Source organism: Ahaetulla prasina, chromosome 8 (assembly GCF_028640845.1).
Source record: "Ahaetulla prasina isolate Xishuangbanna chromosome 8, ASM2864084v1, whole genome shotgun sequence".
In the NCBI taxonomy this organism is placed as follows: Eukaryota; Metazoa; Chordata; class Lepidosauria; order Squamata; family Colubridae; genus Ahaetulla; species Ahaetulla prasina.
This window is the reverse complement of record NC_080546.1, coordinates 44578917-44597569: the sequence shown is the minus strand read 5'-3', so window position 1 is coordinate 44597569 and position 18653 is coordinate 44578917. Positions and strand designations below refer to the sequence as shown.

The 18653-nt window shown below is 40.8% G+C and overlaps 1 protein-coding gene across 1 annotated transcript in view; it reads left to right on the top strand.

Annotated features, from left to right (window-relative positions):
- Positions 1-11161, top strand: part of LOC131203152 (uncharacterized) — a 126059-nt gene extending 114898 nt beyond the window's left edge. The window contains exon 5 of the mRNA XM_058193104.1: positions 8583-11161. Coding sequence (XP_058049087.1) covers positions 8583-8680 — 98 coding nt within the window. The 3' untranslated portion in view covers positions 8681-11161. The remainder of the gene's footprint in view (positions 1-8582) is intronic.
- Positions 11162-18653: the final 7492 nt, after the last annotated feature.

Here is an 18653-nt window from a genome sequence, read left to right as displayed (position 1 = left end):
TCATCAAGGTCTTTTGGCAGCTTCTGTGCAATCTTTGTTCTTTGCCGCAAACATAGGCCAAACCTATTCATGAAGCGGTACACCATCCTGCTGATGCAACAAATTTTCAGTGCCTGGTACTTTAAATTTTTCTTCTTTAGCCATTTGAAGGGCACGTGTTTAATTCCCATACGTGTTACACAGTAACCATTTTGACGACACTCCATAACCCATTCATGCAATTCAGTCTCTAGAGCCCCAAATGGACTCGTTAAACCACGTCGAGCTTTTTTTGCCTTTGGAAGCTTTTCCAAGTCAGCTTTCATTTTCCGCCACTCCCTTACTTGTTTTTCATCAACACAAAATTCCCTACTTGCAATACTGTTATTGCTTTCTTCTGCTCTTGACACAACCTTAAGTTTGAAAGCAGCTCAGATGACTCATGCTTTTGTTTTGATGGTCCAGGATTAGAAGTCCTGGGATCCATTCCTAACAGGAAAAAAAAATTATTACGACGCCAACTGCCATCAGGAAACCATCACCCCCAGAAAGCTGTCCAAAGAGACCCATGGACCGGCAAGCTATCTTTTCCAAAGGCGAAAAGAGGGCGAGTGAGAGGAGGGCGAGTGTGTCAAACGCCAAGAGGCGAGAGGAGGGCGAGAGTGACAAATGCCCCCTTTTTAATAAGGGAGACGATCAAGAAAAGGTCTTATTTTAAAAAGTTGCTTCCCAATACACTTCACAAAAGGTTGATGATATGGATGACACAGTCATCCATTTTCATTCCCTACCGCTCCTTTTCTTTTCTTTTCCAGTCTGTGTTTTCTGGAAATGCTGTAACTATCACACAGCATTTATATAACCCTGCAACACATCATCACAAGAGACAAATACCGTACATTTGTTTCTATACAAATACGTTTTCAGGTCTCTTTATATAAATGTGTTTTCGGCTTAGAACGGGTTGTATTGATTTTCCTTGCTGTAACCCTTCCTGCTAATATTACAAATATATGGGAGAAGGGCGGTATACAATTATTATTATTATTATTATTATTATTATTATTATTATTATTATTATTATTATTATTATTATTATTATTATTATTATTATTATTATTATTATTATATGATGATGATGATTTTTTTGCATTGGACAGAGCGAGCTTCAGTTTACCAAACTTTGTATCTTTTAATGAAACGTGTTAGTCTGGAAGGGACTGTTTGAACTCACAAAACACTTGCAACTTTTAGTTCCGTGCTGAGGATTTTTGGAAAGCAGCCCAGCAATATTTATTTATTGCTCGGACTGCTCTTATTTTCACTCCCCCTTTTCTTTTCTTTTCCTTCCTCCTCCTCCTTCTCTGCCTCTCTTCGCCCCCACCTCCCGGGATCCTTATGGTCAAGGTTCTGCCCTGCCTTACACCAGCCGCCCACCCATGCCAAGGTCTCCTGGCTCTTTCGCCTCTGTAACCAGCGGCTTCTCGGCAGCCTCCCCCCCCTCCCCTCCATGGATCGGCTCCTTCCCCAGCACTGAAGGCATCCTTAGGAATACACCTCCACCTCCAGGAAAATAAAAAGAGGCAGAGAAGGTAAATCGCCCGCCTGCTCGAAAGAAAGGGGAGAGGACTCCAATGGAAGAAGGGAGAGGAGAATTACCAATAACAAACACAAAGAGCTGGGTTAGAGGTGCCTTGTCATGTACAAGGAGATCAGAGAGGGCAACCACCGTGAAACAATAATCAGACTCAAAACGGGCTGCTTATTTGCCATTTGCTCTGGTAGAACGGGTTTTTTTTTAAAAAAAAAATTGGTTTGGAGAAGGAAAGCTAATTTGCTGATCTGCGCGAGGGTCGGTTTCTTTTGCCTCCCTTCTTCTTCCTCCTCCTTCTTCCCACCCTAGCTTGCAATGCCCCCATCTCTCCTCCTCCTCCTCCTCCTCCTCCTGCCCCCCTCTCGGATTCGCGTTCATTTCTTGCCTTTGTGGAGCGGAGGTGTTGGGGGGGGAGGGTTTGGGAATAGATTTGGCAGAGGAGATTACCGTAATTTTGCTCACTGTTGCTCACTGTTTACTTTACAATGTTCACTCGGGGAAGTGAAACGCAAAGTATAGTTAGCCTGGAAAAAAACTGAACCATGTGACTGGCGGGAGAGAAGGACGGCCCGAGGGGCGGGGAGAAATTGTTTGTTCTTGCCGTATTTCTCCGCTTTCCAAGAGGCTTTTCTTTTCACCTCTTTCTCCCCACCTCCCCAATTTCCATAGGGGAAAAAAACCTGGGAAAACTTGGCAAAAATAAAATAAAATAAAAAGTACTGAGTGCAAATGTTTTTTTATACTGTAGTTGGAGTTTTCCACGCTTTCTTTCACATTCAAGGCAGCATTCTCCCCATCCTCGCTGCTTTTCCAAAACATGCTTTGAAACCTTTGCATTTTATTGGGATGTATTCAGTGACAACGCCCCTCCGCCCCTCCGAGGCGAGAGGAGGGCAGTAAGAGGAGGCGAGAGTGACAAGCAAATAAAGAGAGTTCTTCTCGCCTTGGCGTTGACACACTCGCCGTCCTCTCCGAAAAGCCAAATTGAGTGCGGCGGCAGTGGGGTGGGTGGGTGGGTGGTGGAGGCCGCCGTGAAGTGCGGGCGGGGGGAGCCCGGGATTGAAGTGCCGGCAGGACGAGCCCAAATGCTGCCGGCATGCTTTGCCAGCTCGGCCGGCTCGTTTTGGGGCGGCGGCTGGCCTCGGCGCTTCCCCCGCTTTTTGATGGCGGCGGCGGCGGTGGTCGGCGGAGGGGGCGGAGGGGGCGTTCAACATTTTCGCCCCCTCTCACTCGTCCTCCTCTTGCCCGCGGTGGGGGCGGAGGCGTTGTCACCTCGCCTCCTCTCGAAATTGAGTGCGGCGGCGGCGGGGGAGGTGAAGTGCCGGCTGGGGAGTCCAGGAGCCAATCCCGGGCTCCCCAGCCGGCACTTCACGGCGGCCTCCACCCCGCCGCCGCACTCAATTTCGCTGGAGAGGAGGGCGAGGGTGACAAACGCCAAGCGAGTGACAAACAAATAGAGTTCTTCTGCCTTGGCGTTTATCACTCGCCTCCTCTCGGTTGAGTGCGGCGGCAGGGTGGGGAGGCCGCCGTGAAGTGCCGGCTGGGGAGCCGGGATTGGCTCCTGGACTCCCCAGCCGGCACTTCACGGCGGCCTCCGCCGCCGCACTCAATTTCGCTTTCGAGGAGGCGGTGACAACGCCGCGGCGAGTGACAAACAAATAGAGTTCTTCGCTTGGCGTTTGTCACCTCGCCTCCTCTCGGCCGATGAGTGCGAGCGGCAGGGTGGGGAGGCCGCCGTGAAGTGCCGGCTGGGGAGCCGGGATTGGCTCCTGGACTCCCCAGCCGGCACTCACGGCGGCCTCCCCGCCGCCGCACTCAATTTCGCTGGAGAGGAGGGCGAGGTGACAAACAAATAGAGTTCTTCTCGCCTTGGCGTTTGTCACCTCGCCTCCTCTCGGCGAAATTGAGTGCGGCGGCGGGGAGGCCGCGTGAAGTGCCGGCTGGGGGTCCAGGAGCCAATCCCGGGCTCCCCAGCCGGCACTCACGGCGGCCTCACCCGCCGAGAGGAGGGCGAGGTGACAAACGCCAAGCGAAGAACTCTATTTGTTTGTCACTCGCCAGCGTTGTCACTCGCCTCCTCTCGGCCGAAATTGAGTGCGGCGGCGGCGGGAGGCCGCCGTGAAGTGCCGGCTGGGGAGTCCAGGAGCCAATCCCGGGCTCCCCCAGCCGGCACTTCACGGCGGCCTCCCCACCCCACTGCCGCCGCACTCAATTTCGAGAGGAGGGCGAGTGACAAACGCCAAGCGAAGAACTCTATTTGTTTGTCACTCGCCAGCGGCGTTGTCACCTCGCCTCCTCTCGGCGAAATTGAGTGCGGCGGCGGGGAGGCCGCCGTGAGTGCCGGCTGGGGGTCCAGGAGCCAATCCGGGCTCCCCACGGCGGCCTCCCCACCCTGCCGCTCGCACTCAATTTCGGCCGAGAGGAGGCGGTGACAAACGCCAAGGCGAGAAGAACTCTATTTGTTTGTCACTCGCCAGCGGCGTTGTCACCTCGCCTCCTCTCGAAGCCGGTGAGTGCGGCGGCGGAGGCCGCCGTGAAGTGCCGGCTGGGGGTCCAGGAGCCAATCCCGGGCTCCCCAGCCGCACTTCACGGCGCCTCCCCACCCTGCCGCTCGCACTCAATTTCGCTGAGAGGAGGGCGAGGTGACAACGCCAAGGGGCGAGAAGAACTCTATTTGTTTGTCACTCTCGCCCGCGAAGGGGGCGTTTGTCACCCTCGCCCTCCTCTCCGAAAAGCCGAAATTGAGTGCGAAGCGGCGGGGTGGGGGGAGGCCGCCGTGAAGTGCCGGCTGGGGGAGTCCAGGAGCCAATCCCGGGCTCCCCCAGCCGGCACTTCACGGCGGCCTCCCCACCCTGCCGCCGCACTCAATTTCGGCTGAGAGGAGGGCGAGTGACAAACGCCAAGGCGAGAAGAACTCTATTTGTTTGTCACTCTCGCCCTTGAAGGCGTTGTCACCTCGCCTCCTCTCGGCGAAATTGAGTGCGGCGGGGAGGCCGCCGTGAAGTGCCGGCTGGGGAGTCCAGGAGCCAATCCGGGCTCCCCAGCTGGCACTTCACGGCGGCCTCCCCACCCCCACTGCCGCCGCACTCAATTTCGAGAGGAGGGCAGGGTGACAACGCCTCCGCCCCCACCGCGGGCAAGAGGAGGACGAGTGAGAGGGGGGCGAAAATGTCGAACGCCCCTCCGCCCCCGCCTCCGACCACCGCCGCCGCCATCAAAAGCGGCGGAAGAAAACGCCGGAGGCCAGCCGCCGCCCCAAAGCAGCCGGCCGAGCTGGCAAAGCATGCCGGCAGCATTTGGGCTCGTCCTGCCGGCCCAGCTGTTCGAGGGCAAAACCCTCTCCCTGGGTCGGCTCTGCAAGGGTAGACTCGAGTATAAGCCGAGGGGGCGTTTTTCAGCACAAAAAACGTGCCGAAAAACTCGGCTTATACTCGAGTATATACGGTAGGTGTTTCAAAGCAATAATGAAGTGGCATGACCAGGTTCTATACATAATAATTTAATTTGGTATGATTCATTAGCACATGTATTTTAGTTAAGAACTTTGAATCAAAGAGGTTCTTTCAGGAAGTGGTATTTTTAATAAGGAAAACTAGCATTTACCAGACATCTGTGTACCAAAGATCTGTATTATTCAACTTAGCAAATATCTACAGTTATTCACCTTTTTTTAATTTGCTGTTTTATTTTTCATCTGAAAAGAATGAAAGTTAGCTAAAAGGTTACTTAAGTCAAAAATTACTCCTTTTATGAAGCATTGAATGCTTGACTTTCATATGAATACATCCATATGCTGCCTCCCTCTCTCCCATCTGGAATTATAGTAAAGTATGTTGAGATGTTACCATGGCTATCTACCAACAAGCAATGTATTTCATTGTCTTTCTGCTGTCTGATCTGTTTTGCATTTGGAATAGTTGGAGTGATGACTCTATGACATCTGAATCATACTTGTTGAATACAATGTGTTTTCGCAAAACTCTTAGAACCATACTAAAACAAAGAAAATTAAGTATAATGATGTTCTGAAACTGGGTGCATAGTTATGTTACATATGTGGGAAGCTAGAACGATACCTGCATGTTTTCAATGTGTTATACAAAATTTTAACACTGAAAATTGATTAGCATTCTTGGCTTTATATTTTATCTAGCAGTGACCTAAGAAAACCAGGCATTAGTACGACATTTCTTTTTCAAACATGAGTTAGGAAGATGGAAACTTAGTTAGGTTGGCCTGAAATTTGAATCTGCACCTTGCAGGTAGGCATATTTGGAATTGTGAAAGCCCCATTTACTGTCACAAAGGACCTGCTCTATGGAAAGTTAGTTATTGTCAAATGTCTGCAATAATCAGCATCTAGAAAACTGGTGGGTGGGAATGCATTCTACCATCACTTCCAACTGTTAAAATGCTCTTTGTTTATGTGTAATTTAGCTTTTTTTTGTTTTTTGTACTAATATATACACTTTAAAACAAAACATTGGATGTGGCGACTTGCACCTTTCATTAGTCTTTCCAATCATGTAAAGGGTTAATCCACCCCCCCACTTTGCAGGATAATTTTCAGAAACTGAATTGAACAGGAACAAATTTAATATGATCAAAGAATTCTGAAGAGGAAGATTAAATTCAAAAATGGTCTACATCTAGTCAATGGTGGTAGGCAGTAATATTCGGGTGGGATAGAAACAGAACCCAATGTAGTCCTATGGAAGAAGGAGTTGGGTGGTGGATCAGAATGTTGGCAAGTGTTCCATTCTAAACCCTTTCTTAGTGATCATGTGATCTACAGCAAAAAATGTGCAGGTCATCCTGTGCTTGTACATACATGCAGAAATACACATGGTTCCAGCCAAGAGCAGAGATATGGTCAAAGGTGCAACACAGTTGGAGCCATTTTAAATAGGCATCTCTCTTTCCCACAACTGTGACATATTTTGTTATCCAGAAGAAATGCAAACTGCTGTGGTTACTGCTGGTAAAAGGATTGGGGGGAAAATCCAAGAAACTCTGCTGTGCATGTTTTGCTTGTCAATGGAAAGTTGAAAACAAATTATGCTAAAGAGGTCAGATTTTCCTCTATAAAACCAGAACAGAATAGCACCGACAATTTTATAGTTACCTCTGCAAAGAGATTAGCGATAATCTTATTAACCACAGGCTTTATTAACTTGATGAATCATATTGCCTTGCTGTATTTCAAAAATACAATGCCTATTTGTGTATAGTACATGTGTGTCAGCCTGGTTAATACTGTAGATTGTAAAGGAAGAACCACATTAGGAGAAAATATTAAGCTTAGAAAACTTGATATTTTAAAAGAAATATTGAGTCCCAAAATAGGTAGATCTGGGAAAGGAGAGAGAGAGAGAGAGAGAGAGAGAGAGAGAATCCCATCATGCATCATTGTGAGACAGTAAGTTGTCTGTGGGAAAGTTAGTTTGGGAGTGGCTTGGAATATTGCCAACTGTTTCATTTTAAGCTTCCCTCTTCCTTCCCTTTCATGTTTCATAGATCAGAACTATTATTAAAGAGTTGGAAAGAATCCAGAAGCCATGCTCTGCATGCTTTATCTACCTTTTTAATGAATGCCTGTGGGATCCACATGCAGTCCAAATATCCAAATGTGGTGATGGAATCCAATTCTTTGTTTTGCAGGGAAATATACATTTTTCTCTTCAAAAGTCGGGTGTAAGGATTTTGGTGGGCATCAAGGAACATAATTGTGTATCCACTCACACTGATTCAAGTGAGGAAAGGGTACAAACAGAAACTAAAACATATCAGGTTCATGAACAGCGGTATCATGTGCCAGCCTTCCCAATTTAGTGTTCTCCGTATTTTGGAGTACTATAATTCCCAGAATTTCTACCAATCCCACATACATATGGTTTCATTATATTGGGAGTGATGGGAAGAAAAGTAATTCAATTGGAAAAAATTGTGTGATTTTTAACAACAGGTTCATATATGTCAAGGTATTAATCACAAAGATTAATAAACATTCTATTTATGATTTTCTCTACCCAGAAATTAATCACAATCTGACTAATGAACAGTGTTTTATAAACTAAAGGCTTAAACTAAGAGAAAAATAACAGAAGTTTCCTTGAAAAAAAGGTGGAGATAATGTGCTTTGCCCAATTTGCTAAGTCAGGTTGTTCTGCCCTATTTGCTTAGAATACCTATATACTGATGCAAGTCATTACTTGAGCTATCTGAAGCAGAAATATCCCCCAACGTTATCATAGCACATCATAAAGATATGACCTTCTCTATTGTTCTTCATTTCAATCATTATTAGCTTTGGCAGATTTTTTTTTCATAATAGCATCTTGGCTTCCACTAAAAAGTAAAGGATTCCCTGTCCAGTCATGTCTGACACTATGCTCATGTCAGGGCAAATGCCCTCTGGGCTGAGGGCATTTGTTGTCTGAAGACATTTCAGTGTTGTTTGAAGACATTTTTGTGGTCATGGGGCCAGCATGGCTATTTGTCAAAGGTACCTGGAACACTGTTACTTTCCCACTGAACTGGTACCTATTTATCTACTAGTATTTGCTTACTTTTGAACTGCTAGGTGGCAAGATCTTCCATTATATTGTTAATATTCCAGACTTCTTATTTGATCTGTATTTTATGCTGCTCTTTGCTTGACATTTGGTACCATCTTAGCAAAGTAAAGACTAGGTTTTAATCTGAAATCAATTTTATTTTTTTAGCTAGTTGATATATCATTTCCTTCTAATTATTCATTTATATTCATAAATCGTAGAAAATGATCAAAGGCACGATTGCAATAATGATACAAGGAGAATATTTGTGTTGAAAGTGAGCAGTTGGAAGGAAAACTTCATTTTTGAAAAGATAACATGTTGTCTTTTCAGAAATGAAGAATTCTATAATCAAATATTTATTGATGGTACCAACTACAACGAGACCCCTTTTTGTGCATGCCTCAGCCTGTATAATGCTTTAATTAATGTTCTTTTATTTCAACACATAGCTCTCCAAGTTCAAGATAAATCGAGATATGCAGCCAAAGAAGATAGAAAGGAGTCGGCACTTAAAAGTGATGTTCTCCAGACGGCACAAAATATGTAAAGTTTTAAATGTAAAATATTCAACCATATATACCTTCAGTTCATTGCTCAATCCTTACTTCCCTGTTTCTCCTTCCCTAATGCCTTAAGGGTAATAAAATTGATGAAATTACTTCCGAGAGCTGTTTATTGTATTCAGTACTAGTTGGTGCATGTTCATCTGTTCCTACCTTCTCTTTTCAATACAGTATATCACTTCAGTGCCAGGCTCACTCAGCTCCTACAAATGAATAAATAACACCACCGAGAGGTGGGATTTCTACTGATGGAGCAATACTTCCTCTCTTAACCGTGGTGGATGTGGGAGTTGGCCAGCAGAAGCAGTGCAGTGATGTGACATTATCCTTGGAATGCGAATGGCTGCTTTCTGGGAAAGCAGATCGGCTTCTTACTAAAATAAAGATGGTATGGCTGTAACCATAATGGGTGCAAGGCTTTGATAAGGGTAAAATCTAAGGTGTGTCTTCTGGTAAACCAGATGCCTATTAATAGAAGCTGTTAATAGCCTTAGTAACATTTTCATCTAGAAGAAATGGAATTGAGAAATATTACTTACCTTATATCACTTAACATATTGCAATTATAAATGAGAAAGTGGGAGATACTTTGGGAACAAATCTTAAGAACACTGTGGAAAGGTTGGATATATGAGCAAATTCTCTGTTGGCTCTACATATATCCAGTTTTTTTTTTACTATTGTTTTGACTAATTAAAATTGAATAATAATATGAACCTGTAATGCATGGTAAAGATAGTTAGTCTACAAATCCTTTTTCCACTTCTCCCAGTCCTTTCTTATGTATAGTTTATTTGTGTGGTACAATACAAGCTTCAGCCATGAACAGGAGGTATAGAGGTGAATAATGATAATCTTGAATTATGTGTCATGTTTTCTATTTTCACATGAAGCCTATAGCTAATTTACTTTGTCACTAAGTTATGCCTCGTTTAAAGCACTCTATACCTTTCCTGCAGGATTAAGTGACAGTTATTCTGCAGTCTATGAACTTCAATTTTTAAGGCTAAACACATCTTCACTAAGGAATATGCACAGTTACTGCTGTCATAGCTATTAAACAGAACATCAAAAGCTAAGGTTACTTCAGCTGCTACTGGCACTATTGTTACCACTTTACCTGCTATTTAAGCTCAAACTGCCCAAGGAGCTGCTGATCCAATTCTACAGAGGAATTATTGAGTCTGTCATTTGCACCTCTATAACTGTCTGGTTCGGTTCTGCAACCCAACAAGAAAAACACAGACTTCAGAGGATAATTAGAACTGCAGAAAAAATAATTGCTACCAACCTGCCTTCCATTGAGGACCTGTATACTGCACGAATCAAGAAGAGGGCCATGAAAATATTTGCAGATCCCTCGCATCCTGGACATAAACTGTTTCAACTCCTACCCTCAAAACGACGCTATAGAGCACTGCACACCAGAACAACTAGACACAAGAACAGTTTTTTCCCAAAGGCCATCACTCTGCTAAACAAATAATTCCATCAACACTGTCAGACTTATTACTGAATCTGCACTACTATTAATCGTTTCATCGTTCCCATCACCAATCTCTTTCCACTTATGACTGTATGACTATAACTTGTTGCTGGCAATCCTTATGATTTATATTGATATATTGACCATCAATTGTGTTGTAAATGTTGTACCTTGATGAACATATCTTTTCTTTTATGTACACTGAGAGCATATGCACCAAGACAAATTCCTTGTGTGTCCAATCACACTTGGCCAATAAAATTCTATTCTATTCTATTCTAATAAAGTAGTACAATATTTTTGGAAATAAGCAACAGTTTGTGTCATGTAACAACTTGTTCTCCTCATCCAAACCCCCATCCCTGGAAAGTTACTGAAAGGGGCTGAAATGTATACAACCATCTAACATAGCCAGAAGTTAATCTAAATTTGTAAGAAGGACTAGGGGTGACTGATAGTAGTGTTCCAATATCTCAGGGGTTGCCACAAAGAAGAGGTAGTCAACCTATTCTCCAAAGCACCTGAAGGCAGGACAAGATGCAATGGATGGAAACTAATCAAGGAGAGAAGCCACCTAGAACTAAGGAGAAATTTTCTGACAGTTATAACAATTAATCAGTGGAATAACCTGCCTCCAGAAGTTGTGAATGCTCCAACACTGGAAGGTTATAAGAAGACATTGGACAACCATTTGTCTGAAATAGGGCTTCCTGCCTGAGCAGAGAGTTTGACTAGAAGACCTCCATGGACCCTTCCAACTCTATTATTCTGCTATTTTGCTTATTGTAAAAATCACTTTATATTGCTAGGTCAATAGCCAAACTACTAATTTTTTAAAAAAAAAGAGGGATAGAGAAGAGAGATAAAAAGAGAGACGATGAGAGAGATTGGCTTTCTTTTGTCTTTGGAGTTAATATTTGTCTTCTGTAACAATTGATATTGTCAGTCCCCTAATTGATCTTTTATAGAACCCTGATCTACACCCTCCTAATATAGCACAACGCAAAATCCCGATTCTCCTGTATGCTGACAATGCTGCTATTATTTCACAAACTCCCATAGGATTGAAGAGAGCAATTAGGGCAACACTTGGCTTCTGTAGACAGAATAAGTTGGTCCTTAACTTTGATAAATCAAAATTTTTAGTTTTTGCTAAAGGACCCAGACAATACTCTTGGAAAATTGAAGGACACAGATTGGAACAGGTTAGGACATTTAGATATCTGGGGGTGATCTTCCACTCGCAAGGGACATGGAAGGCACACCTAGAGAAGACATTGCAAGCAGCCAATAGGTCCTCAAATGCAATTAAACACTTCTTTTATACAGGCGGAGGTCAATTAGTACCTACCTCAAAACTTTTTGAGGCCAAAACATTGGCACAGATTCTTTATGGGGCACAGTCAGGAATCCTTGCAAAGAAAAACTTGCTAGAAACTATACAAACCAAATTCCTGCGAGCCATCTTAGCTGCACCCAAAGGAACTCCAAATGCCCATTTAAGAATTGAGACAGGTATGCCCCAAATTCAGGTAAGAGCCTGGAAGATGATGATCATCTATTGGCTAAAGATTCACTTCTTTCCAGAGGAACTGTCCCCACTAGTGTTGATAGACAATTTCCCCTCCCCCTAGAAACAGGCAATAGATCACAATCTGGGCTCTTATGGGCTCTCACTGATATTCTTAATGTCCCTAGGCTTTGACAAAGCAAAGCAAGTGGTAATTGATAGAATGAAGGACATGGAGTTCCAAGAAGAATTAAACAGGTTACCTTTCCACAGTAGGGACAAAATCAAACAGGGCGTGTGGAAATCAGCAGGATATCTGAATGATCTGATCTCCCCAAAACAAAGAATAGCTTTATTCAGAGCCAGATTTAATATTCTCCCCTCAGCACTTCTCTAGGGTAGGTACAAGAAATAGCAGAACGGGTATGTATATGTGGTAAAGGAGAAGTCAAAGATATCTCACATGTCTTATTGTACTGTGAGTTATACAGAGTATGTAGGTCAATATATATTCTCCCCTTACTAGCGAGATTGCCAGGGAGGACAGACGACAATTTATGTAGACTTTCTCCTCCAAGACTCAAATCTGGCTACCACACGTGCAGTGGCAAAATTTTGTGTCGCTGCAAAGTCCACAAGAAAAAAATTGGTTACCAAATTATAGAAGTCAACTGATGCCAACTTTTTAGAGATATATATATAACAGTTATGGGAAAAATACATTTACTCACATACTTGACGGCTCTCCACACATGTAAATTAGGAAGTGACCCTATTGGTTGAGATCATGTATTTTAATTATAGAAATGGTATTATACACGATTGATGTCAGTAGTATTTTAATTTTAAGTTACATAACAGAGTAATGTAACTTAACTGGTTTTTATCATAGATTTTATCTGTTATGTATTATTTTATTCTTGAATTTTTAATTGTATATTTACTGAGTGTTTTTTATTTGTTCTGGCCTATGGCTGTAATAAACTGAAACTTAAAACTTGATATTGTCAGTCAGAAATAAATGCACTGAGTTATAATATATATCAAGTATGGTTTAAAGTGAGAGGAAAACACCATGCTTTCATTTCACCCATCTGGATCTTTAAAAAGTGATTAAATTTTGTTCATAGCAACAAATTTTTAAAAGTACTAAATGTAATTTTAGAAAGTCAGACCTTTGGTAACTTGACTTGAATGGCACGAAAATAAATACTTATTGATAGACAAATACTAGTCCAGAAACAAAACAACAACAACAACAAAACCCAACACTTTTTCTCTTTTCTTCTCTCTTGTCTCTATCCCACTCTTTTAAAAAATTCTATTTTTGTCTTCTGCTGGTAGGGATATCTCAGCTACCATGTATCCCATGACTCACCTTCAATTACTGTTGCTGTCATTCTGCTCCATATTACTAGGAGGTAGGGGAGTATTGATCAGTATATTTTATAAGATTACCTTTTAGAAAACCTTTAAAGCTTTGCTTGAAGCAACTTGACTTCTCTTTGTTCTGGAATATACTTCAGATTGTTTTGAATTCACATGTATAATATAGTCCTGAATTCTTTCACAATATCTGGTGTTATGAAAACAAGAGTTGTAACTGGATGGGAAACCATTTTTCTATCAAAAATAAGCCATGTAGACAATTGTATTTTTTTGTGCATGCTATTTGAACAATTAGAAGTTTCATTAGTTTTAGTATTTACCCAGGGTTTGGTTTTTCAGGAAGAAAGATATAGAATAATTTGCTGGGATGATATATGGACATGTGTGATGATATTACCACACAAAATATATTAACACAATATAAAATAAAAAATAGAATTTACACTGAAATACGTGAAGCAATTAGTGTAAAGGAGCCATAAGTTGTTTTTTCTACACCATGATTATTTAGCAACCTTATTGGAAATAGTTGAAGTTTGATTGTCTAGGATAAAAAGAATAGACATCTGTTCAGAGAAGCAATTAAGTTATAAATTCTGTCATTCATTTATTGTATAAAAGGTATTCAACTTGTACATGTGAAACAGATTTAACCCTTATTTATTTTTGTAATATCATTTTTATCTGATTTGGCAAAATATTATCTTAAATATTGGTCTTGTACCACAAATAAATATCTTATAAATAGATGTGTATTTACTTTTATTACAGACCATGAATAAGATAATGTTTCATACATCATTTTCTCACTGATTATCTTCTAGTGTTATTCAACTATTGTGTTCATATGAGAATAATGAAAAAAAGCTGTGTATTGTGTCAACAATGGCAGAGTGATGTTTCTGTATAAAGTTTGTATAGGTCTTAGTAAGGAAATATGCTTGGTAAAAAGCCCCTGTGTTACACTAACAGATTCATGTTACTCTTCAGAGCTCACAGGACCAGTAAATTTCTTGCAGAAACAGAAGACAGACGGCTATCTCCTTTTAAGATTTAGCAGCACATCAATCCTTAATTGGCTGTCTCCTGCTAGTTAATGTGGAAAAAATGAATGAGCTTAAAGTATCACCTATGCCTTCTTTCTTGGACCATTCTAGTTCCTATTAAAATACATCAACAGAATACTATCAGACACCAGCTGTCTCTGTCAGTTAATAAGCCCTACCCACAAGGAGACTTTTACCATTTTAGTTGTAAATGAAAATTTACAGATATGAATGTCACCTTCTAAATTAATTCCCTAGCCAAGAGCCCAGCTTATGCAGTGGCAGTAGTGTATGTATGTGTAAGTAAGTAAGTAAGTTTGGAATATATGAAATATACTGATAGAATAAAATTCCTATTATTTCTTTTCTTTCTTTCATATTACACCTATTGATGGCATATAGAATTGTGATAGCACAAAACTGGAAATATCCGGATATCCCACCGGATCAAATTATAATAAAATATATATATATGAATGTGCAGAAATGGATAGATTAACGATGGAAATGAAGGAGAGGGAAGATACTGAGTACTATCGAATATGGAATAGATGGTATTCCTGGTTGGAGAGTAAGCATAAAACTTAAGAGAGATTTTTGCCATGAGACTGAATTCTGAATAGAGGTTAAAAAGGTAAAGATAAAGGTTCCTCTCACATATATGTGCTTTTCGTTCCTGACTCTAGGGGGCGGTGCTCATCTCCATTTCAAAGCCAAAGAGCCAGCGCCGTCCGAAGACATCTCCGTGGTCATGTGGCCGGCAGGACTATACACCAAAGGTGCATGGAATGCTGTTAGCTTCCCACCAAAGGTGGTCCCTATTTTTCTATTTGCATTTTTTACGTGCTTTTGAACTGCTAGGTTGGCAGAAGCTGGGACAAGTAACAGGAGTTCACCCTGTTACGCAGCACTAGGGATTGGAACTGAACTGCTGACCTTTTGATCAACAAGCTCAGCGTCTTAGCCTCTGAGCCACCACATCCCTGAATAGAGGTTAAGATAATGTAAATAAGAATGTTTGTTTATAGAGATACTTAGAAGTAGAATCTGTATATAGAGGTTAAATAGATGTAGGAAATAAAATGTAGGAAAAGCTGTGATGAGTAATGTAATTTTGATGCGTTTGTCTTTGTGTGTTTTATATATATTTTTGTTTTTGTGTATTGTGGGGTTTTTTTGTATTGTGTATTTTAACTTTTGGAAATTCAATAAATATTTTTTTAATTCCTATTATTGCAATCTTGGAAATGCCATGAAAATCAAATTGGGATTACAATTTTCATTTGTACAATTTAATATGTAAAAAGTATCACTTGGAAACATTTTGGCAGCCATATACTTGAAAAATTAGCATGTTATTATGTTCTAATAGAACTAATGGGTTCTTAGTATGTTATAGACCAACTGATAACTCTCTGTGGGGCTAAACTCTGTTCCTCCACAGATTCTATATATGCACTGATTGTATATGCATATATTTGCTTAGCACATGATAGATGAGCTGTTTTTTTCTTATTAAAAAAGCAGTATCTAAGCACATACAACTTATGTGCATATAGAATATTTGTATATAAAGATAATGAATTTGTGGTAACCAATAATGAGGTAATGGAATTCTGGTAATGGAAATGTGGCTTCCAGTTTTGTTTTGTTTTTGTCTGATGCTTTTCCCCCAAATTTATTTTTTGCTAATCGTATCAACAAGTAGTGTTCATAAGTAGGATATAAGTGAAATACTTAGCAAATCGCAAGAAAAACTTTGAAGGCTTATAAAGAAGAAATATCTAGTGAAAACCTCTTGATTTTTTTCTTCAGCTTGAATTAAAATTGAAAATTAAGAACTGCAGGCTTCTATTATGCCATATAACCCTACTTCATTTTTGCTATACACCAGTCTCTTAAATCTGCTCATGATCAATGTAATTGACTGACTTTGGTTCATTACATTAAATAGGGTTGATGAGGCTGATTTGGGAAAATGTTTCCAGAGTCCTCATCATTGTATGTTGAGTTTGTGGGAACATCATCAACCATCTCTTGCAATCAGGTAGCCAAAGTTATTTGTTTCCTATTGCACTCCAGAGTTCAAGTGCAACCTTTGGGAAGTGGACGTGTATAACATCTGGCATGTCAGCTTCCCCAAATATGGCATTTATCTGTAGATAGTCATTCTGGCTTAATTCAGACATTTAATAAACAATTTCCTGGTGAAAACTGCGCATAATTTTAAAGCTTGGCCTGCATAAATAAATACATCAGTCTCTTTTCATATAAACATGAAGTGAGATGAGAGAGCCAGGTCACTCTCTGAACTTCCATTCTTATGTGAGCATGCTGTCAACAATCAAGCTGTATAAACAAAGTCTGTATGTGCCTTTGCAGAGAAATGTGTCTCTTCCGTCAGGTTCACTTCAGCAAGGGTGGAGCAGAACTGGAAATGTCTGCCTCTTGCAAGATGAAATCTGGAGGAAAGCCAAATTCCACTGGTCCTACTGCTTCGGGGTGGAAAGAGTTGTAAACCAGCAATTAGTAATCCTGCTGCTAAGAGGAAAGATTGCTGGGAAGTATAAATAGGGTCACTGTTTATGCACAAGTTAAACTAGGAAGTGATCTGATTATATTGCTGCCAAAAAGGCATAAGGAGGAAAGAACTTGTCTTGTAAGACTCCTTGGGAAGAATCACAGGACCTTTCTGGTATGGTGGAATGTGGCTTGATTGATTTATTCCATCTGTTATGCGGAAAGTATGCACATGTGAGTTTGAGTGTGAAAGAATAATATTCTGGACTATATCACTTAAGCCCATAATTGGACAGTGTATGTTAAATTATTTACTAAATTCTCCCTAATCCTAAAAAGACAGAGAGAGAGAGTACATTGCTTCCTAAACGTAATAAAGATTTAATTGAGCATACTATGGAAAGTGATTTTTTTATATCCAGAGATTATTCAAAAACATGCTACATAATGTGCTGTGGAATGCTATGAATAATTTGTATGAGAGTTTGAATTCAGACATTAATAAGGATTTCATAAATACTATTTATATATACTGTATATACAAACCGTGCCTGCTGGGCAATTGGTAGTACTTGCTGATATTTCAATAATGGCATCTTATAATAGTTTTCCTTGCACTGGTTAACCACTGCCTTTTGTATCAGTTGCAATTTCCGGATAGTTTTCAAGGGTAATTCCATGTAAAGTGCATTGAAATAGTAATAATGGATGGAGAGAGAAATTCTTTGATTCAATACTACAAATACCGAGTAGTTGTGTGTGTTTAGGCTGCTATATTTATTATTTATTTAGAACATTTACATTGCTGCCCATCTTTCAACAAACTGAGGGTGGCTCCCAACCAAGGATTAAAAGATCTAGAAAATCATGTAGAATTTATAAAACTAAACAAATTAAAATGATAAACAACAACAACAAAAACCTGGCAACAAATCAAACTTCTACTATATAAGTATCTAATCTTCTCAGTGGAGGCTTTCAAAGCCTTATAATTGGAGACCTGCCAAACTTCAAGGGGCAGAGAGTTCTTGGGATCTTGGAGTATTCCATCTTTGACCTTGGATGGAGCTGCACTTCCCCCTTCAAGGATGGTATGCAATTTGGAAAGTCTTCCTGGATTAACATTTCCTGCTCAATGAGCAGGGACAGCTGTGGCTAGGAAGCCTTATGCCAGCTGTATCTAGTGTACTAGTTATACTCTTTCCCAGATCAGGAAGCCTTTCAGATAGTCACTCATGCCCTCGTCTTCTGGAACTAGTAAGTTTTCAGTTGCTTTCAATTTTATGCAGGAATTGTTCCCATGATTTCTGTGCACTGGAACAACATGAATACTAGAGGTTTGGCTTGTATTGTTGCCTATGAGTTTGGATCAATTTAATGTATGCATAGTATTTCAAGGTGTGCTTTCCAAATATAAATATATATTGATTTTCTCTGACTGTTAATTTTTCCCAAGGATAAAGGTATTATTTGCTCTAATCATGCACATAGCAATATGTGGCCACATTTAGTCATGCAACTCTTAAAAAATTGGCCAGCTTTTTAAAAATAGTATATATTGAATGGAATGCAAAATCTTATATCTTGGGAACATCTATCACCTCTGGCATTGGCAAGACAATCTGTTACATAAACTATTATATAATAATTAAACAAATAAATTAGGGACACAAGAAAACTACATTGGCTACACTGAGGAGCCTATCTTTATATTCAATTGTTTCTACATCAGATACAACCCTGACACTGGAAGGTTCTACTTCATAGAGAAGTGTCATTGTTTTTACTGCACTCCATGTGTTGACAAGGCATATTCATTAGATAAAAGTAAAGTTTTCCCTATCAGTCATGTTCAACCCTAGGGCACATCATCTCTGTTTCTTGGCCAAGGGAGCCAGCTTTATCTGAATACAATTTTTGTGGTCATGTGGCCAGCATGGCTATAACCCAAAGATGCACAGAATGCTGTTACCTTCCCATGAAAGTGGTACTTATTAATCTACTTG